The sequence below is a fragment of the Branchiostoma floridae genome, chromosome 5 (genome assembly GCF_000003815.2).
Source record: "Branchiostoma floridae strain S238N-H82 chromosome 5, Bfl_VNyyK, whole genome shotgun sequence".
NCBI classification, from domain to species: domain Eukaryota; kingdom Metazoa; phylum Chordata; class Leptocardii; order Amphioxiformes; family Branchiostomatidae; genus Branchiostoma; species Branchiostoma floridae.
Genome location: NC_049983.1, coordinates 27,920,660 through 27,943,324, shown reverse-complemented (window position 1 = coordinate 27,943,324; position 22,665 = coordinate 27,920,660). Strand labels below are relative to the sequence as shown.

General features: G+C 44.9%; 2 protein-coding genes across 3 annotated transcripts in view; one reads left to right on the top strand and one right to left on the bottom strand.

Annotated features, from left to right (window-relative positions):
* LOC118416894 (neuronal pentraxin receptor-like) overlaps positions 1-22,665 on the top strand; it is a 626,618-nt gene that overhangs the window by 501,472 nt on the left and 102,481 nt on the right. The window lies entirely within an intron of this gene.
* Positions 18,073-21,683, bottom strand: LOC118416413 (collagen alpha-1(II) chain-like). The gene is made up of 3 exons (XM_035821511.1): positions 21,440-21,683; positions 18,337-18,482; positions 18,073-18,198 (listed from the first exon to the last, which is right to left on the bottom strand). The coding sequence occupies exons 1-3, from the start codon at positions 21,681-21,683 to the stop codon at positions 18,073-18,075; spliced, it is 516 nt and encodes a 171-aa protein (XP_035677404.1).

Genomic DNA, 22,665 nt, shown 5'->3' with positions numbered 1-22,665 from the left:
GGGAGGAAGAAAAGGGCAAATAAACCACAAAGCGCAACCAAGAACAAAGCAGAGAAACCCCAGGCAAACACTTTGTGTGCCTTTCCCTTTGACATATTACCTAGAATTCCTGTCGCCGCACATGCGTCCTAACTAATGTGAGAAGGCTTATTGTTAAATGTGTTTGCGTTTCCATATATGGCCAGCACACATGAAGAAGCTAAGATTTGGATGATATTTGGTTGGTCTTGGGAAGCTGGTCAAGGTCCATTCTAACTCCTGGCAGCATTGCTTGGTACTGCAGCAGATGTTCTGTTTTTGGGATCTTAAGTTAAGCTCTGGGAATGATCTTGCCTTTTGGGTGGAAGATAACATTTGATGCCGGAAACAAGTAGAGAAGCTTTGGACCCCCTAGCAGGTCTATCAGGAACTGCAGAAACAGTTTTGTTGAAAGGTTGAACTAGGCTGATAAAACATGACAATAGGTATTTAGCATATGTTAGCACGGGTATTTTTAGATTACAACCTATTGGCTTCCCTCTCTAATGAATTGATGCAGTACTTGAAACAAAACGCGACCCATAAATCCCTTGGTTGGGTTGCGAAAAATGATACCACTCTGGTGCCCAGGATGTTTTCTTACCTTCCTCCGCACTTGAATCCAGTGTTTACGCTGGTCACAGATGGCAGCGTACCGATATGCCGAGTGCTTTCACGTGACGCCGTATGGACCCGACATGGAGACAGACACGAGCTTTCTTCATTTCGTGAAGCGTAGTTCAAGCCTTGTCGGACATCTGTATCTATATAGCCGGTATAACCGCCATTCGGTGTAACACACCAGCTTCTGTATCTGTATCTATATTGTCAGTATAACCGCCCTTCAGCGTAACACACCAGCTTCTGTATCTGTACCTATAAAGCCGGTATAACCGCCCTTCAGCGTAACACACCAGCTTCTGTATCTGTATCTATATAGCCGGTATAACCGCCCTTTGGCGTAACACACCAGCTTCTGTATCTGTATCTATATAGCCGGTATAACCGCCCTTCGGCGTAACACACCAGCTTCTGTATCTGTATCTATATAGCCGGTATAACCGCCCTTCGGCGTAACACACTAGCTTCTGTATCTGTATTTATATAGCCGGTATAACCGCCCTTCGGCGTAACACACTAGCTTCTGTATCTGTATCTATATAGCCGGTATAACCACCCTTCGGCGTAACACACCAGCTTCTGTATCTGTATAGCCGGTATAACCGCCCTTCGGCGTAACACACCAGCTTCTGTATCTGTATCTATATAGCCGGTATAACCGCCCTTCGGCGTAACACACTAGCTTCTGTATCTGTATTTATATAGCCGGTATAACCGCCCTTCGGCGTAACACACTAGCTTCTGTATCTGTATCTATATAGCCGGTATAACCACCCTTCGGCGTAACACACCAGCTTCTGTATCTGTATAGCCGGTATAACCGCCCTTCGGCGTAACACACCAGCTTCTGTATCTGTATCTATATAGCCGGTATAACCGCCCTTCGGCGTAACACACCAGCTTCTGTGTCTGTATCTATATAGCCGGTATAACCACCCTTCGGCGTAACACACCAGCTTATCTGGGGATCCTCTAAAAGGTTGAATTAATTATGAAGTGTGCACAGTGCAACGATTTGAATGCCTGAAGAGTAACGTTACAAGCACATCTCTGCATACATTAGCAACTACATGTAAACTATTGCCGTCAACATCGCGGGTACGCCTTTCAGCTCTTCCCGACATACCAGAATCCCTCCCATGTCGACACGGGGTCAGGGAAACTGGCAAGCTATGCGCCCTCGTATGTATGCAAATAGCATCTTGTTTTCCAAACTGCGCAGTTCCAGGGCGTGTCCCGCCAGGTACCGCCGCCACAGGTGCGACTTCGGAGACTGTTTTATAAGTCTCATGGCCCAGGTGAAGAGTTCCAGGTAAAAGTTACTCCAGCCTGTAGGGTCGACTTGAACATTTCTTCAGAACGCTGATCCTGGTAAGTCTGCGCATTTGTCTTCTGTTCGGAACTCTTCTGCTTGTAAACAAGCTCATTGTTTGGTTGAGTTCCTTTCTGGAATGCACGTCGTGGATCTGTGTGAAAATAGGTCTGCCACAAATCAACACATCGGAGAAATAAGTTGTTACCTGATGCGAATTTGCCAACATTAAATCTATGAATGAAACATTAAGGATCCAAAATGCAACAAAATGAAGCCGATTGCTAGCGTCCTGTTTTCTGGTATCCTTGACAAAACCACCTGGATAGAGTTGTGTATATAAATGGGTTACAAAGGGGTTAGACTGCTGAAAGTTGATTTTAACTAGGCCAATCATTTCAAGGCAATAAAGAAAAAGAAGCAATTAAGACTGTCTAGGGGTCATTACGATTAACTTAAAGGAACCCAGAGCACATACTTGTGTCTTACATTACAGGAACAACAGTTGTTATAAGAAGAAAAGTCTCCCGTGGCGCCTTGGCAGGGGAGGCCGAAGATTTACTGTCCAGTTTAGATTTTACAGGTAAGCTTGTTTTGTAGGCAACATTGGCCCATCATACCCATGTAACCTTGACACTGTTGATGTTCTGAAATTAGTACGGTGTGAAGGGGTTTCAGTACCAGAAGATGCTTTAAAATCCATTCTATTTAAAGATATTTGTTTATTGTTGTTCTTTTTGCAATAAACAAAAGTTGTGGATGGTATCTACATGGGGTATTCCAAACTTTGAACATAAATTAATCCTTACACAGACTAGTCGGCCACTAAAGACCTTGTTTTTCTATAAACATGATATGCAGCAGTTCCAAAGTCATGCCCGAAGGCTATTGCCATGAATAGTCTCAACGTCCCAGTAAAGCGATGGACGGAGTACATACCACTAATCTCTGGTATATGGTTTACTCTTGTGGCTTCTCCCAAGTTTGAAGACAGTGGACAATGAACTGTCCGGCGTTCTGCAAAGTGAGGGAATTTTGTGATTTTATAATCATATGATTCTATGCTGGGGAAATTTATATTTATGTGTTACTAAAAGTGCAAAAATCACGTGGGTACCAGAATTCTGTATTTGAGCTGATATTTTATGGCTGTTATTTATTGCAGGTCTATACAATCCGTTCTTTTAGTTTGTATGTAGGGGGGGGGGGGCGACTGTACCATTGAGACATTCTATTCAATTGGTAAGGATATTGTAAGTTTAAATTTCCATATTTTATTGCAACGATTTTGCCCTAATTCTTGCAGCACAGAACAACATGGAGACAAAGCTGCCAGGTGTGCTGTTGTCTCTCCTGATCACCCTGAAGGCGTTTGGATCAACTGATGCTTCCTGCAGCCTAACACAAGATGCAGGTTCTTTAACCGCTAACTGCCGCCGTCAGTGCCTCACCAGTGTTCCTCAGAACCTGCCGGCAAGCATAACTCGCCTTAATTTGCAGAAGAACAAAATCACAACATTAAATCTGTCTGATTTCTCACGGTATGGGAACTTGACAAATCTAGATCTAGACAATAATAATATCAGTGATATTCAGGCTGGAACTTTCAATTCAACACCACAACTGAGAGAACTGCACCTGTATCAGAACAAGTTAACACGCCTCAGATCCGGCATGTTCACGGGGCTGGGGAATCTTGACTCTCTTTGGTTAGACAACAATGAGATCGGTGACATTGAGGCTGGAACTTTCAATCCCACATTAGAATTGCGAACCTTGCACCTACAGCACAATAGACTTAAAATCCTCATGATCAGTGCAGAGATATTTGCAAAACTGTCGTCAACCCCTACTGTAAACATCAACAACAACCCTTGGCAGTGTGACTGCAGGATGCGTCGCTTCAGGCAAAAGATGAATGGGACTTATCCCTTTGAAAAGCAAATCACATGTAAAAGACCAAGCAACTTCCATGGAAGAAAGCTTGAAGATATCAGCCCAAAAGATCTGATCTGTAAAGGACCAACAATAGTGAGTTTTGGGAAGGGTGACAATACTGCAGTGGCAGAGGGGGGAACACTTCATTTAGTCTGTGAAGCTTCAGGAATCCCCACACCAGACATCACAGTCACCCTCCCATCTGCACAGAATGTAACTGTAGAGTCAGGAGGGAGGGTGACTGTGGATGTGAATGGTACCATCACCATAACCAATGTTACTGCAGCAGATTCTGGTTTGTACGTCTGTACTGCATCCAGTTTCAGTGGCTCAACATCTGACACCCTGTCTGTAGACGTCCACAATTTCTCTGTAGATGTCCATTTGAACATGGATCCTAACTTGCCCTCAACTGATCACTCTGGACACGTGAAACGATCTTTGACCACACGAATCTTCACCCTCCCTGTTCTAGTTGGCTCTGTCTGTGTATGTGGCTCTGTCCTACTTCTTGCCATTGTAGTCAGAATCTGGCGCAAGAAGAGATCCAAAACTATTCAAAAACGCTCAAATCCAGGAGTCCATTTCAGCAACACAAACGTCACAGCTAGTGTCACATCCAGGGCTCACAACCAGAGAAGGCGCGGTGCACTAGGGACAGACGGAGAGTATGATGACGTAGTCACTCCGTCACGGAGACAACATACAGGTACTGGCCAAGGAGAGCAGCTGGGCAGGTTCGACGATGAATATGAGGTTATCCCTCCGTCCCCGCCCCCGAGAATCCTGTCATGCCCCCCGGCTGCTGACCAGAACCGTCCAGCAGCTGTCCATGGTGCTGATACTCCACAGTATAACAACAGGTATGTGAGAGCTGCTGCTAGTGACACTGAACCAGTTGTACATGTAATCATGGATGCCGATGATTACCTGTCTTTTGTAGTAGATCCCGTACAAGATGGCCCTCAGTCCCACAAGTATAGCAACGGCCATGTGCCAAGAGCTTCTACTAATGTCAGGACAGTCCCTCCAGTTATCTTGTATGAGGATGAAGATAAATCAGTAAGCGGAAAAAACAGCACTAGGTCATACATATATGAGAACAGCCATGCGACAACAACTGCTAAATATGCCAGGACAGTCCCTCCAGTTATCTCGTATGAGAATGAGGATGAAGATGAATCAGTAATCGGAAAAAGCAACCCTCGGTCATACATATATGAGAACAGCCATGTGACATCCGCTGCAAAAGATGCCAGGGCAGTTCCTCCAGTCATCTCGTATGAGAATGAGGATGAGTCCGTGAGCGCGAGCGGACACGATGACCCCCTGACCAACAAGCATGAGAAACGCCATGTGCCAGCAGCTGCCGTACATGCTGGAACAGATGAACAGGTCCTCATGGGTGTAGATGAGCACCTGTCTTTTGTAGGTAATGGAAGAGACACGTCAGAGCCCAACAGATATCAGAACAGAGAAACGCCAGAGCCCAACAGATATCAAAACAGAGAGGTGATCGCAGCTGCTAAAGATGCTGTAGCTGTGCCACGGGTTATCAGATATGAGAATGGCGACGAGTAGACTGATGCACAGACACAGACTGGCTGTCAGAAAGACCATGTATAGTTTGTATGTAAAAATATATTTTTGATATGTTATTGTGAGTGGCTGTTTTTACTCAGAACATGGATATATATATATTCTAGATCAGGTATTGATCCTTTGAATAGGATTCTTGTTACAAACTTACAATACATGTATTTGTGATAGAAATGCAAAAATGATGAATTGGCCTAAGACCCTTTAAATTCCATGTTTAAGTTAGAATCTTCTGTGGTTAGGCAAGAAGCTTAAGGTTGGCATCAAAGTTAAGTCAAGTATTCTGAGGTATGTCCTACCCTACTGCATCAGACATAATAATTGTTTATTTGCACAATACCCAGGGAGTATCTGTTTTACTGATACTCACTGCGGAAGGCTGGTGTATGGTCTAACAGTGAATGGAAGCTTCTGGGACACAGGTGTGTGTACCAGGTGAATTCTAATGTACCTGAGCAAGGAGGTTGTAACATCTTAGACCCGATCCCACCAATGTACATAGAATTGCATACTTCGTGTAACAAGTGAATGTAGCTATTGTAGCTCAGCCAAAACAGTGATATTTTTTTTTAGTGATGTGAAATATACTGAAATATTAAGACAAATCAGGTCAGACAAACCCGTTCTATTTGATATGATTTGCACAATACATTTATTTCAATATATATGAAAGGATCTTAGATGTACTTTAACTGTTGAGATTGACAGTATCTGTGGCGTATTTTACATTTTTGCATGTGCATTGCTCACCATAGCCACTGATAGTGCACCAGGATACGTCAGTTCTAAAATTACTACTGTAAATGCAGAAATGTTCGCGGTGGATTAATGTTCGCGGTTTTCACGGTGACCACTTCACCGCGAACTTAAAACCACCGCGAACATTTTTCTATTATGGTATTAGACTGCAGTCTATGGTGTTACCGCGAACTTAAATCAACCGCGAAAAGTCCCTCTTCCCGCTACGGCGAAATCAAATCCCCGCGAACTTTAATGCATTTACAGTATCTTCACAAAATGTACTTTGACAGTGTAGAATAAAGGAAAATTTCATTTTGTCAACATTTTGTTAAGAATAGTACAGATGAACTAGAAACAAAATCTGACTCCTGCTGTTTATGGCATTTTGTTTTATGCAAGCGGCAGACAAATTTCCAGAATCATCAGAAACACCAGCCCACGCCTTGCAAACTTCTCTGAGGGTACCCGAGTGTATTTTCACGTGTTTCTAACATAAGACAATGTTGTCTTGATTATATCGATGACCTCCGTGCGTGCACGAAATGTCAAAGAAGAAGATGCGAATAAACAAAAAATTCTATTGTTCGGTATACCCTGCTCTTCTTCATACTCATTTTTCAACCTCTCTGGCCACATAGAGTTCATAGTTAAAGCAACTTTTTGTCGACCTTTTTTTAAAACCTTTTTTTTCATTCTCACGCTCGCATCAGTATTGGGGTTCCCAGAGAATTTTATCCATATAGTGAAATCAGCATGGCCTAAACATTATGGAAAAGTAATTCTCAAGGCACACAGAAAGTGTTTGGCATAAAACGTTACCTTACATTTCGTTGGTTACATTGAAGACATTGCGAAGAGTATTTATTCAAGTGTCATTGTACATACAACTCTGACACAACATACATCTGAAATACAGCACGTCTATTGCCCACTTATTTGAGTGGAGCGGGAATGAATGTGTAAGCTTATTTTTGTGCCAAGCAGAAGTGGGTACATGACGCAAGGTTTCAAACATTGACTGGCGTCATCAGGCAATTGGTGGATTTGACAAAAGAAACTATTTTGTACCAAACAAAAAAATTAATAAACAGAAAATCTCAGATTAGATTCCTTCAATCATTACTAAAAGTGTATTTTCTGCTACTGAACTGCTCGGTGACTCTCTCTCACTAAACAAGGAAACACAGGGGAGAACTCGTTATTGCAACGGTAGAACCGCCTACTGGCGCCCGCTGACGGAACTGCAGCTGCCCAGTTGCAGCTGTGATGTTTTACAGCGGATGGCAGAGAACCGATGCGCAGTGGTGGCGGGAATCCGGCCCGAGGGTTATCCTTGTGCTGTAAAGGGAAACGCTATCCTTAATTCACGTTGATGTTGGAAACTGTAAGAGGCACATTTTGTAATCTTCGGGGCAAGATGCTAAAAGAAATTTTGATAGATAATGCGTTTCTTGTCTTCTTCCATATTTATTAACTTCTGAATCGAAAACGAAAAATATAATAACAACGGCAACGAAACACACGGAACTTGAAGAAATAGCCAGGAGCATAATTTGTGCATATTCCTTGGTAAACAGTTTCTTTTTTCGTTTCCGCAAACATCTCGGTCGGGCCCGACCGTTTCGGAAATTGGACCTAAGCCTAAGTAAGAATAATCTACGCTTATTCTGTAAGTCTTATCATTGAATTTACACATATAAAAGAGTCAACTATACAGCAAATATATACAAATGTGTAAAAGGAATGAAATAGGTAAAAAAAATTAACACAACTAATTTTCTACACGTCATTGAATGAGTGCCTCACCTGCATGTTTGGTAGAGCAAGGACACGGGGACATACCTTTTGGACCGGCTGGCCCGACGGGTCCCTTCAGCCCTCGGGAACCGTCCTTTTCTATAGGACCAGCTGGCCCCATGGCTCCCTTTTCTCCCGGAGGTCCAGGAGGCCCGACAGACACAGGACCAGCTGGCCCCATGGCTCCCTTTTCGGTTGGCCCGAAAGACACAGGGCCAGCTGGCCCAATGGCTCTCTCTTCTCCCGGAGGTCCAGGAGGCCCGACAGACACAGGACCAACTGGCCCCATGGCTCCCTTTTCGGTTGGCCCGAAAGACACAGGGCCAGCTGGCCCAATGGCTCTCTCTTCTCCCGGAGGTCCAGGAGGCCCGACAGACACAGGGCCAGCTGGCCCCATGGCTCCCTTTTCTCCCGGGGGTCTAGGAGGCCAGACAGACACAGGGCCAACTGGCCCCATGGATCCCTTTTCTCCCGGAGGTCCGGTTGGCCCGACAGACACAGGGTCAGCTAGCTCCATGACTCCCTTTTCCCCCGGAGGTCCAGGAGGCCCGACAGACACAGGGCCAACTGGCCCCATGGCTCCCTTTTCTCCCGGAGGTCCGGTTGGTCCGACAGACACAGGGCCAACTGGCCCCATGGCTCCCTTTTCTCCCGGATTTCCGGGTGACCCGAAAGACACAGGGCCAACTGGCCCCATGGCTCCCTTTTCTCCCGGAGGTCCGGGTGGCCCGAAAGACACAGGGTCAGCTGGCCCCATGGCTCCCTTTTCTCCCGGAATTCCAGTTGGCCCGACAGACACATTGCCAGCTGGCCCGATGGCTCCCTTTTCTCCCGGAGGTCCGGGTGGCCCGACAGACACAGGGCCAGCTGGCCCGATTTCTCCCTTTTCTGCCGGAGGTCCAGCTGGCCCCATGGCTCCCTTTTCTCCCGGATGTCCAGGTGGTCCTGCTGAAATACGACAACAATTACAGATTATATTTTTTATACCAAATCATCAAAAGTGTTGAAAACATTCTGCCATTTTCAATCGAAGGTTTCTAAGGTCAGTCCAACTTGCCTGTCGTCTTGCTCATCTCGTGAAGACGCTGCTCCAAGGCGGTATTGCGGTCCTGCTCGTTGTCAATGTTGCGTTTCAATGCGTTCACGGTGATGGTCAGTTCCGATATTTCCTAAAGACGATTTAGAATGTCAGAATTTTTAAACACGAACTACAGAAGGTTTACAAATACTAACCATTATTTACTTAACAAACAAAACCACTGTAAGGAAAAGATTATAAACTTTTCAACACTCAATAAATTATTCACCTTCTTATTGATGAAGGTCAGAGGGGCGAGCCCGACAGCGACTAGGCCCAGCAGCACGGCAATGCCGGCCGCCAAGTAGTAGCGGTGGGAGCGGATGAAGCTGCAGGGAGCACGGCGGCCGCTTGCTCCATCCGGATACGTGCGGTCTGTTGGAAATAGTTCCTTAGCTTTGGTCAACATTCCCTTGGATCTCTTGTCAATACAATTACTGACTTTCTTGACTTGAAAGCGCCCTTCCTTTACTTCATCTCCATCGTGGACTTGATTCATTTATGTTCTCAATGTTGTCCATGATGAGCTTTGGCCTCATTCGGCTTCTATTTTTATTCTTTTTGTAGGTTCCGATACTCATTTTGTAGCTTTGCGCCTGTTGTAATAAACTCTGAAGTTTGATTACTAACATAGAATATCGACATTATCGACGTCTTGGCAAAAAAGGTTCTTTCTCACAGACATTAGAAGTTGATAACGCCAGGTTACGTCGTGTTTCTCCATAGTGTTATCAACGAGGAGCTTTTGGCCTCCGTTTGTTTCTTCTTTTAGCTTCGTCGGTTCCAATTATACACTCCGTATATGTAAAGTCATGGCAGTATTATAGTCCATAACTCTGTCTACATGACAAAATGGAGAGCCTACATATTGTGTAAATATTATCTAACCTTCACCGTGATCTTACCGTCAGGTGATTAGAAATGATACAAGAAACGAATCATACCTACAATATTTCAATAAGACTGGCAATGAAAATGTTATTGTCATGGCGACGGTTGATGTGAACATCAACAAAACTCAAACTGGGAATCGACTGAAACTTTCCTGTGTATGTTTGTGCGACACTGTGTGTACCAGTGTGTGACCTTGATATACCTTTGCATATGCAATGAAAATTATCTGTGTGTGACCTTGATATACCATTAGTATATGCCATGAAAATTACCCGTGTGTGACCTTGATATACCTTTAGTATACCATGTACCTTACCTTTAGTATATGCCATGAAAATTACATTTCGCTCTGAATATAATTACCATTTGCCATCAGTCAAGATTATGACCTTAATATGTAACATGTCAGGTCTACCTGTGGTATATGGCTATCCCTATCGGATAACCTGAGCTGACCCAACCATCCCACTGATCCCAGCTTACTAGGACCCAAATTCCATTTCACATTCATCGAGGCTAACATTACATACATGCCTGTGGAAACATGCCTGTGCAATTCCTAGAATTTTTGCAGACTGAACCTAATATATACCATTTGGCTCGCCCCTGAGGCGTTGCCAAAATATTCTGATTGCACACAAGAAATGATCTAGTATACAGAGGCAAAATAGTAACGAAAAAGCTACCTGCATACGTGTACATGACATAACGTTGCACGGTCTCGGCTTTTTCGTACGTGTCTGCAGACGTTTCTCGGTCTCCTTGCCACTCGCCAGCGCCCTTACCATGAAGGACACGCCCGCGGGAACCACCCTGATGGACAGGAGGGGGTTGTGGCGGCGGCTCGCTGGTTTGGCCGCTACCGGGGCCTGAGGAAGGGGTCCGGACGGGCTCTGCTTGCTCGTACATTTCTGCTGTGCTGTGCCAGGCAATAATTGCGCAGTATGCAACGACAACAGACAAAGTCAAGATACATGAATAGGAAATGTTGAATCACGATTTAATTAGTCTGGAAACGCGCTGAAACTCTTGCCCTTATTTGGAAGGATCCGCAAGTGTGGCGCAGGACAAATTGGTTTTTGCTTTTCTGCATGTCGAATACAAGTATTGGGGCTTAATGGCCCACACAATACACAATTTTCATCGAATGACGAGGCCGAAAGCATCACCAGGCTTCGGAGTGTCGTGGTTCAGTAGACTTAGTATCGGTTCTCTGGGCATGAAGTTGGGAAGTGCAGACGATGATTACGTAGTCACGGAGACCGCACACAGACCACGGAGAGCAGCTTGGAAAGTTCGAAGGGTAATATGAAGTTTTACACCTCCTTCCACCACCGAGAAGCCTGTAATGCCCCCCGGCTGCTGACCAAGAATCGGCCAGCAGCTGTCCATGGTGCTGATACTCCACAGGGAGGCAGGGATGAGGATGGATGTGAGTCTGTGAAAGATTATCCTTTTCCCAACGGGTATCACAACAGAGAGACAGTAGTTGCTAACCATAGTGAAACAGCTGTACGTGTAATCACGGAAGTGGATGATTTCTTTTGTAGTAGATCCAGTGAAAGATGAGCCTAGCTAGTCCAACAGGTATGAGAACAGCCATGTGGGAGTAGCTGCTAAAATGCCAGGGCAGTTTCTCCAGTAACTTTGTATGTGGATGAAGATGAATCAGTAAGTGAAAAAAGATGACCCTCGGTCTATACAAGAACAGCCACATAGCTGTCTACAGGATACTGAAATATTAAGGCAAGACAAGGCATGTGTCATGTAGACAAGTTTTATTCGCCTTTCTTTTTGCAGCACTATACATGTATTTGACTGAATAGGGAAGGATCTTAGGTGTGCTCAAACTGTTAAGATTAAAAGCGCCTGTGGAGTATTTGGAATTTTTGCATGTTCATTGCTCACCATGGCCACTAATAGTGCACCATGATACGTCATTTTTGCCATCACCATCTGCTGTAATCTGCATCTGCAGCGGACTGATGGCTGATGCTGTACTAAACAATCGGAACATCTTGTAACATTGTCATGCCAAACTATTGAAGATAACGTATAAGATAAACCACATCCTATGTAGCAGACTTACTGATGTAAGCTCGACCTATACAGAACATTGTACCAATGGCAGGCAATTGTATTACATGCAGTATATTGTATATATTATAATTCATCTACTGAAAAAAATTCTATAAAATACATGTTGCAAGGTTCAACGATTAAAGAATGCTGTAATATAGAGAACGGTAAGGAGACATGTTCTTCTGTAACTCTTCAGAAGCTGCACTTTTGATGACAGAGTAAAATTGCTCAGACAAATTTTGGGATGAAACATCAACCCACGAATTGCAAAGTACCCGAGTGTCTAATCACACAGTTTAAACACATATTTTAAGATATGGAAAATTAATTTCTAAGGCACAAAAAGAACCTTCTAAATGATTCCTTCTAAAGGATTCTATTTTGCAACTGAACTACTTCATCAAGGTGGTGGGATTTCCTGTCCTCGATACTCGTGAAAACAACTGCAGCTGCCCAGTTGTAATTTTCAGCTGCTTTACAGCGGATGACAGAAAACAGAGGAGCAGTGGTGACGTCCTGACGCTTATCCTCATGCTGAAAAGGGGATAGACACTTTGATAATATTCAAATTATGTGAATTTGCTTCTGAATGAGTAGGTATATATATGTATATCGAAAGAGACCGGTGGCTAAGTGAGTTAGTACAAAAGCTGGTCCATTTCATTTCATTAATTTCCATGAAAGGTAGCTTCACATGACGTACCTGGAGCGACTTGGCAGGTGAAGTAATGCCTGCCGTCACATGGCCAGTTGATCCACCTGCCGTTCAGATGTGTGGAGTAAGTAACGCAACCACCGGAGCCACTTGGTTCTCCCGGATACCACGGGCTGTAGTCACCAAGTGCAGAACCGTCCACCCACTCAAAGCTCCCCTCTCTGTGCTGACGGTGCATGCCGATCCAGTTGTACAGGGAGTTATGCACGGCCTTGAACAAGGAGACCAGGAAGTCGTTGGTCTCGGCGTCTCGGGGCATTGCGAGGGTGCCGCCGTCTTCACGGCAGGCCGCGGCCGCATCGCTGAAGGTCTTATGTGTGCTAAAGGCCTTGTAGCAGATTCCGCGCCACATTGTGTAATCTTCGGAGCAAGATACTGGAAGGAAAATGTGCAGTAATTCGCAAAATACTGCTGAATGTATGCTGATTTTCTTCAATAAAACTACTTATATGTCTGGACAGGAGAGAGACTATGCTTTGAGTGTCGTGTGGCGAAAATAGTTTTAAAAGATATTTCGGAGAAATGTTATAATAAAGAATTACACGAGTAAGCTTCAGCACTTCCTCACCTGCATGTTCAGCCGGTCCGGCAGGGATGGGAGACTGGGACATCCCTGTTGGACCGGGCGGCCCGACGGGTCCCTTCAGCCCTCGGGGCCCAACTGGTCCGGGCGGCCCGACGGGTCCCTTCAGCCCTCGGGGCCCAACTGGTCCGGGCGGCCCCACGGGTCCCTTCAGCCCTCGGGGCCCATCTGGTCCGGGCGGCCCCACGGGTCCCTTCAGCCCTCGGGGCCCAACTGGTCCGGGCGGCCCGTCCTTTCCCACTGGGCCAGCTGGCCCCATGGCTCCCTTTTCTCCTGGAAGGCTAGCTGGCCCCATGGCTCCCTTTTTGCCTGGAAGTCCAGGTGGCCCTGATAAAAAGGCAATGTCGAAATGTATCAAAAAATCAGTATTGAAAAGAAAATAACTAAAGGAAAATACAATTATTTTGTCCCTACGAATCGAAGTTTTTTTTAGGTCATTGCAACTTGCCTGCGGTCTTGCTCATCTCGTGAAGACGCTGCTCCAAGGCGGCATACAGGTTCCGCTCATTGTCCAGGTTGCGTTTCAAGGCGTCAAAGGTGACGGTCAGTTCCGATATTTCCTAAAACGGTTCAGGTTGTCAGACTTAAAATATCAACTACAGAATGTTCACGAAGTTTAATTACAATTTATTTAACAAACAAAAGCACTGTAAGGAAAGTATGAAAAATCTTTCAACAAACAAAAACGGCTGTAATGAAAAGATAATAATATTTTCAACACTCAATAAAGTGTTCACCTTCTTATTGATGAAGGTCAGAGGGGCAAGCCCGACAGCGACTAGACCCAGCAGCACGACAATGCCGGCCGCCAAGTAGTAGCGGTGGGAGCGGATGAAGCTGCAGAGAGCACGGCGACCGCTTGTTCCACCCGGATACGTGCGGTCTGTTGAAAATGATTCGTTAGTTTTGGCCATTATAAGTTTTACATGACTCTCTTGTCAATATAATTACTCAGCCAATTTCTTGACTCCCGCTCGAACCAGACTTGGAAGCGTCCTTTACTTTACGTCATTCTCCATCATGTTGTCAGTGAGGAGCTTTGGCCTCCCTTTCTTCCCTATTTTAGGTTCGTAGGTTCCAATCATACCCTCCGTATACGTAAAGTATATAGCGGTGTTAGATTAGTCCATTGCTCTGTTCACATGCCAAAATGCAGAGCTTAAATTATTGTGCAAATATTATCTAACCTTCACCTCCCGCCATCCTCCCGTTACATGATTAGAAATGATATGATGGACAAATCATATCACATTTTTAAAGATTATTCTGATTGGACAGGAAAAAGGTTTATTCTTAAGAGGCAAGATACAAAAAAAAGTCAGCTACCTGCAGACGTGTCCGTGGCGTCACGTTTCACCGCCTCGGCTTCTTCATAAATGTCTGTAGACGTTTCTCGGTCTCCTTGCCACTTGTCAGCACCCTTTCCAAGACGGACACGCCCGCGGGAACCACCCTGATAGACAGGAGGGGGTTGGGACGGCGGCCCGCTGGTTTGGCCGCTATCGGGGCCGGAGGAAGGGGTCCGGACGGGCTCTGCTTGCTCGTACATCTGTACTGTACTACGGCAGGCAAAGAGTGCGCAGTCTACAACAACAACTTGCAAAGATGCATGAATATGGAATGTTGTATCACGATTAGTCTGAGAGATGCGCTGAAACGCTTGCCCTTATATGGAAGAATCAGCGGCGTATGACGCAGGGAAGATGACATTTTGTTTTTCTGCAAGTGGCAGACAAATCTTTGAGTTCTTCCCACGCTCTGCAAACTTTTCTACCAATGACGAGACAGATGGCATTATATGGCTTCGGAGCGTCATTGTAGAAGTTAAACTAGTTCGGTAGGAGTGACGCTGGTGTTGAGCTGCCTCCCAGCTACTTTCACAGCTAATATTCATGACCATAGAAGGCGGGTAGACAGGGCTAAGTATGATTACGTCACAGTGGAGACCACATACAGTTAGAGGACTCGGAGAGCAGCTTCGCAGGTTCGACGATGTATATAAAGTTTTACTTTATTACCCATTTCCGGAAAGCCTGTAATGTCCCCCGGCTGCTGACAAGAATCGGCCAGCAGCTGTCCATGGTGCTGATACTCCACAGGGAGGCAGGGATGAGGATGGGTGTGAGTCAGTAAAAGATATTACCAACGAAAGAAATCAAATGCTATCGATACAGGAACAGCTGTATGTGTAACCATGGAATACGGATGATTACTTTCTTTTGAAGTAGATCCAGTAAAAAATGACCCTCAGTCCCACAACTATGAGAACAGCCATGTGACAGTAGCTGCCGAAATACCAGAGTAGTTCCTGCAGTTATCTTGTATGTGGATGAAGATGAAACAGTAAGTAAATTCTTTTGGTTACATTATTGTCTAATGTATAATTTTTTACACGTCTATTCAGTCTTGTGTCTTTGGAGGAAGACTTTGTACAAGCCACGAGGCTTTTTTCTTCCCCCCTGCACGTACTTTCTTCCTTTAACTTGTTTTATGTTAACTTTTTAAAGATTGTGCAAAATAAATAAAGTCAAAGTCAAAGTTAAAAGGCAAGTGGAAAAGACGACCCTCATTCATATATTCACTGTAAATGAGAACAGCGATGTTGCTGTCCCACAGGATACTGAAATATTCAGACAAGAAAAGTCCTGTCATGCAGAAAAGTTTTATTCCCCTTTCTACGCACAGCACTATACATGTATTTGACCGTATGGTAAATGATCTTAGATGTACTGAAAAAAAACATTGAAAGTGCCTGTGGCGTATTTTTTTTCATTGCTCGCCATGGCCAATAATAGTGACTAGGATACGTCATTTTTGGCATCACCATCGGCTGTAATCTGCATCTTCAGCCGACTGATGGCTGATGCTGTACTAAACAATCGGAAAGTCTTGTAACATTGTCATGTCAAACTATTGAAGACAATGTATAAAATAAACCACATCCTATTAAGCAGACTTACTGATGTAAGTTCGGCCTACACAGAACATTGTACCAATGGCAGGCAATTGTATTACATGCAGTATATTGTATATTTCATAATTCATCTACAGAAAAATTCTATAAAATACATGTTGCAAGGTTCAACGATTAAAGAATGCTATAATATAGAGAACGGTAAGGACACATGTTTGTCTGTAACTCTTCAGAAACTGCACTTTCAATGACAGAGTAAAATCGTTCAGACAAATTTTGGGATGAAACATCAACCCACGAATTGCAAAGTACCCGAGTGTCTAATCACACAGTTTAAACACAAATTCTAAGATATGGAAAATTAATTTCTAAGGCACAAAATTAACCTTCTAAATGATTCCTTCTAAAGGATTCTATTTTACAACTGAACTACTTAATCAAGGTGGTGGGATTTTATGTCCTCGATACTCGTGAAAACAACTGCAGCTGCCCAGTTGTAATTTTCAGCTGATTTACAGCGGCTGACAGAAAACAGAGGAGCAGTGGTGACGTCCCGACGCTTATCCTCATGCTGAAAAGGGGAACGGCACATTGATAATATTCAAATTATGTGAATTTGCTTCTGAATGAGTAGGTATATATATATATATATATATATATATATATATATATATATATATATATATATATCGAAAGAGACCGGCGGCTGAGTGAGTTAGTACAAAAGCTGCTCCATTTCATTTCATTAATTTCTATCAAAGGTAGCTTCAAATGACGCACCTGGAACTACTTGGCAGATGAAGTAACGCCAGATGTCACATGGCCAGTTGATCCACCTGCCTTTCAGATATGTGGAGTAAGAAACGCAATCACCGGAGCCACTTGGTTCTCCCGGATACCACGAGTTGTAGTCACCAAGTGCAGAACCGTCCACCCACTCAAAGCTCCCCTCTCTGTGCTGACGGTGCAGGCCGATCCAGTTGTACCGGGAGTTATGCACGGACTTGAACAAGGAGACCAGGAAGTCGTTGATCTCGGCGTCTCGGGGCATTGCGAGGGTGCCGCCGTCTTCACGGCAGGCCGCGGCCGCATCGCTGAAGCTCTTATGTGTGTTGAAGGCCTTGTAGCAGATTCCACGCCGCATTGTGTAATCTTCGGAGCAAGATACTGGAATAAAAATTTGCAGTTATTCGGGAAATACTGCTAAATGTATGCTGATTTTTTTCAATAAAACTACATGTCTGGACAGGAGAGACTATGCGTGTGGCGAAAATAGTTTTAAAAGATATTTCGGAGAAATGAAATAATAAAGAACTACACGAGTAAGCTTCAGCACTTCCTCACCTGCGTCTTCAGCCGGTCCGGCATGGATGGGAGACTGGGGCATCCCTGTTGGACCGGGCGGCCCGACGGGTCCCTTCAGCCCTCGGGGCCCAACTGGTCCGGGCGGCCCCACGGGCCCCTTCAGACCTCGGGGCCCATCTGGTCCGGGCGGCCCCACGGGTCCCTTCAGCCCTCGGGGCCCAACTGGTCCGGGCAGCCCGACGGGTCCCTTCAGCGCTCGGGGCCCAACTGGTCCGGGCGGCCCGTCCTTTCCCACAGGGCCAGCTGGCCCCATGGCTCCCTTTTCTCCTGGTAGGCTAGCTGGCCCCATGGCTCCCTTTTTGCCTGGAAGTCCAGGTGGCCCTGATAAAAAGGCAATGTCGAAATGCATTAAAAAATCAGTATTGAAAAGAAGATAACTAAAGGTATGTCCCTTCGAATCGAAGTTTTTTTTAGGTCATTGCAACTTGCCTGGTGTCTTGCTCATCTCGTGAAGACGCTGCTCCAAGGCGGCACTCTGGTTCCGCTCGTTGTCCAGGTCGCGTTTCAAGGCGTCAAAGGTGATGGTCAGTTCCGATATTTCCTAAAAACGGTTCAGCATGTCAGACTTGAAAACATCAACTACAGAAGGTTCACAAATTTTAAGTACCTTTTCCTTTACAAACAAAAACTACTGTGAGGAGAAGATAATAAAATTTTCAACACTCAATAAAATGTTCACCTTTTTATTGATGAATGTCAGAGGGGTGAGCCCGACAGCGACTAGACCCAGCATCACGACAATGCCGGCCGCCAAGTAGTAGCGGTGGGAGCGGATGAAGCTGCAGAAAGCACGGCGGTCGCTTGCTCCACCCGGATACGTGCGGTCTGTTGAAAATGATTCCTTAGTTTTGGCCATTATAAGTTTTAGATGAATCTCTTGTCAATATAATTACTGAGCCAATTTCTTGACTCCCGCACGTCCGCGGGAACCACCAGGATGGACAGGAGGGGGTTTGGGCGGCGGTACGCTGGTTTGGCCGCTACCTTGGCCGGAGGAAGGGGTCCGGACGGGCTCTGCTTGATCGTACATCTGTACTGTACTACGGCAGGCAAAGAGTGCGCAGTCTACAACAACAACTTTCAAAGATGCATGAATATGGAATGTTGTATCACGATTAGTCTGGGAGAAGCGCTGAAGCTCTTGTCCTTATATGGAAGGATCAGCGGGGTATGACGCAGGGAGAATAACATGTTGTTTTTCTGCAAGCGGCAGACAAATCTTTGAGCTCTGCCTACGCACTGCAAACTTTTCAACCAATGACGAGGCCGTGGTGACTATCCTGACAGGCTCTGCTTACACAACAGATGCATGCATATTGAATATCATGTCGCGATAAGTCTGAGAGAAGCGCTGAAACTCTTGTCCTTATATGGAAATATCAGCGGGGTATGACACAGAATGAAGCTGTTTTTGTTTTTCTGCAACTTGCAGACGGATCTCGGGGTTGAAACATCTGCCCACGCACAGCAAACTTTTCAACCAATGACGATGACGGTGGTATTATCCGGCTTCGGAGTGTCAGTGTAGAAGTTAAACTAGTTCGGTAGGAGTGACGGTTGTGTCTGCTGTTGAGCTGCCTCCCAGCTACTTTCCCAGCCAATATTCATGACCCTAGAAGGCGGGTAGACAGGGCTACGTATGATTACGTCACAGTGGAGACCATATACAGTTAGAGGACTCGGAGAGCAGCTTCGCAGGCTCGACGATGTATGTAAAGTTTTACTTCATTACCCATTCCCGGAAAGCCTGTAATTCCCCCGGTTGCTGACCAGAATCGGCCAGCAGCTGTCCATGGTGCTGATACTCCACAGGGAGGCAGGAATAGGATGGATATGAGGCAGTAAAAGATTTTTCCAACGAAAGAGAACAACTGCTAATGATACAGGAACAGCTGTATATTTAATCATGGAATACGGATGATTACTTTCTTTTATAGTAGATCCAGTAAAAAATGGCCCCCAGTCCCAGAAGTATGAGAACATCCATGTGACAGTAGCTGCCGAAATACCAGAGTAGTTCCTGCAGTTATCTTGTATGTGGATGAAGATGAAACAGTAAGTGGAAAAGACGACCCTCATTCATATATTCACTGTAAATGAGAACAGCCATGTTGCTGTGCCACAGGATACTGAAATATTCAGACAAGAAAAGTCCTGTCATGCAGAAAAGTTTTATTCCCCTTTCTACGCACAGCACTATACATGTATTTGACCGTATGGTAAATGATCTTAGATGTACTGAAAAAAACATTGAAAGTGCCTGTGGCGTATTTTTTTTTTCATTGCTCGCCATGGCCAATAACAGTGACTAGGATACGTCATTTTTGGCATCACCATCGGCTGTAATCTGCATCTTCAGCCGACTGATGGCTGATGCTGTACTAAACAATCGTAAAGTCTTGTAACATTGTCATGTCAAACTATTGACGACAATGTATAAAATAAACCACATCCTATTAAGCAGACTTACTGATGTAAGTTCGGCCTACACAGAACATTGTACCAATGGCAGGCAATTGTATTACATGCAGTATATTGTATATTTCATAATTCATCTACAGAAAAATTCTATAAAATACATGTTGCAAGGTTCAACGATTAAAGAATGCTATAATATAGAGAACGGTAAGGACACATGTTTGTCTGTAACTCTTCAGAAACTGCACTTTCAATGACAGAGTAAAATTGTTCATTCATATTTTGGGATGAAACATCAACCCACGAATTGCAAAGTACCCGTGAGTCTATCCACACAGTTTAAACACAAATTTTAATATATGGAAAATTAATTTCTTAGGCACACAGGGAAACTTCTAAATGATTCCTTCTAAAGGATTCTATTTTACAACTGAACTACTTCATCAAGGTGGTGGGATTTTCTGTCCTCGATACTCGTGAAAACAACTGCAGCTGCCCAGTTGTAACTTTCAGCTGCTTTACAGCGGCTGACAGAAAGCAGAGGAGCAATGGTGACGTCCTGACGCTTATCCTCATGCTGAAAAGGGGAACGGCACATTGATAATATTCAAATTCTGTGAATTTGCTTCTGAGTGAGTAGGTATGTATATATATATATATATATATATATATATATATATATATATATATATATATCGAAAGAGACTGGCGGCTAAGTGAGTTAGTACAAAAGCTGCTCCATTTCATTTCGTTAATTTCTATCAAAGGTAGCTTCAAATGACGTACCTGGAGCGACTTGGCAGATGAAGTAAAGCCTGCCGTCACATGGCAAGCTGAGCCACCTGCCTTTCAGATATGCGGAGTAAGTAACGCAATCACCGGAGCCAAGCGGTTCTCCCGGAGCCCAAGAGTTGTAGTCACCAAGTGCAGAACCGTCCACCCACTCAAAGCTCCCCTCTTCGCGCTGACGGTGCAGGCCGAACCAGAAGGACCAACCGTCGCTCACGGACTTGTACAAGGAGACCAGGAAGGCGTTGGTCTCAGCGTCTCGGGGCATGGCGAGGGTGCCGCCGTCTTCACGACAGGCCGCGGCCGCTCCACTGAAGCTCCTACGTGTGTTGAAGACCTTGTAGCAGATTCCACGCCACATTGTGTAATCTTCGGAGCAAGATGCTGGAAGAAACATTTGCAGTAATTCGGGAAATACTGCTAAATGTATGCTGATTTTCTTCAATAAAACTACTTACATGTCTGGACAGGAGAGACTATGCTGTGAGTGTCGTGTGGCGAAAATAGTTTTAAAAGATATTTCGGAGAAATGAAATAATAAAGAATTACACGAGTAAGCTTCAGCACTTCCTCACCTGCATGTTCAGCCGGTCCGGCAGGAATTGGATACTGGGACATCCCTGTTGGACCAGGCGGCCCGACGGGTCCCTCCAGCCCTCGGGGCCCAACTGGACCAGGCGGCCCGACGGGTCCCTTCAGACCTCGGGGCCCGACTGGTCCGGGCGGCCCGTTCTTTCCCTGAGGCCCAGCTGGCCCCATGGCTTCCTTTTCTCCCGGAGGTCCGGGTGGCTCAACAGACACAGGGCCAGCTGGCCCCATGGCTCCCTTTTCTCCCGGAGGTCCGGGTGGCCCGACGGACACAGGACCAGCTGGCCCCATGGCTCCCTTTTCTCCAGGAGGGCCAGGAGGCCCACGAAGCCCGAGAGCTTTGTCTCCTGAAAAGATATAATCAACCTCCCGATAAGGTCCCGACATACCATCTGTGTCCAAAGGTCCCTTTTGCAACACGGGAGTCTATCACATAAACTCAACTAGAGTTCCACGACCCCATACCTTCGCCAAATAAGCCTACCTTTCTTTACAACTGCTGTATTAATTGTGTTTGTCATTGATTATGCAAATAAGGTTCTCATTTGCATAAATTACATCAGCTGATCATCTCCTCCACCAGACAGCAGACGTACACAATCTATGTTAAGAAAGAAGGTTTTTATCGCATTTTCTGCTAATTTATGCAAATGAGGATCTCATTTGCATAATTGATGTTCAACGATGTTCACCTGTACATAACTTCCAAATGCTACAATTAAAAATTTCCTGTCATTTACCACAATGAAATAATAGCATTTTCTCATTAATTATGCAAATTAGGTCTTTATTTTGCATAGTATACATCAATCAATATTCCTGTCCTTCTCAGTTACAAATGTTACATGTTGCAATGGACCCATAATGGAACTGAGCGCATTTACCAAATTTCCTAATTAATTATGCAAATTAGATACAAATTTGCATAATTGTTATGTCATTATATGTAGCATAACTTCAGACATCTACATACCAAAAATCATAACAATCCGTTAATCCTTTCTTGAGTTTTTCCCTTTTAAAGTCTGACATTAAACCTGTCCTGCAGTTCCAAAACAAGCCGCTAGGGGGCACAAACTTACACCACTTACTCTCGGCATCAAGAGCTGTCTACCACTCAATAACCATAGCCGCAGCATGTTCAGAATTTGAGATATCAAACCAGGAAGTTCCGCTGCAGTCCCGTTACACACTGCTAGGGGGCCCAAAATCT

Bases quoted from the DNA above. Each gene is read 5' to 3' on its own strand.
- LOC118416413 (XM_035821511.1), bottom strand. From the start codon at position 21,683: ATGGGGCCAGCTGGCCCTGTGTCTGTTGAGCCACCCGGACCTCCGGGA. The intron at 18,483-21,439 runs GTGAGGAAGTGC...CATTTTCAACAG, and splicing joins CGGACCGGCTGAACATGCAG to ACCGCACGTATCCGGGTGGA. The intron at 18,199-18,336 runs GTGAACATTTTA...AACCGTTTTTAG, and splicing joins TGACATTCATCAATAAAAAG to GAAATATCGGAACTGACCAT.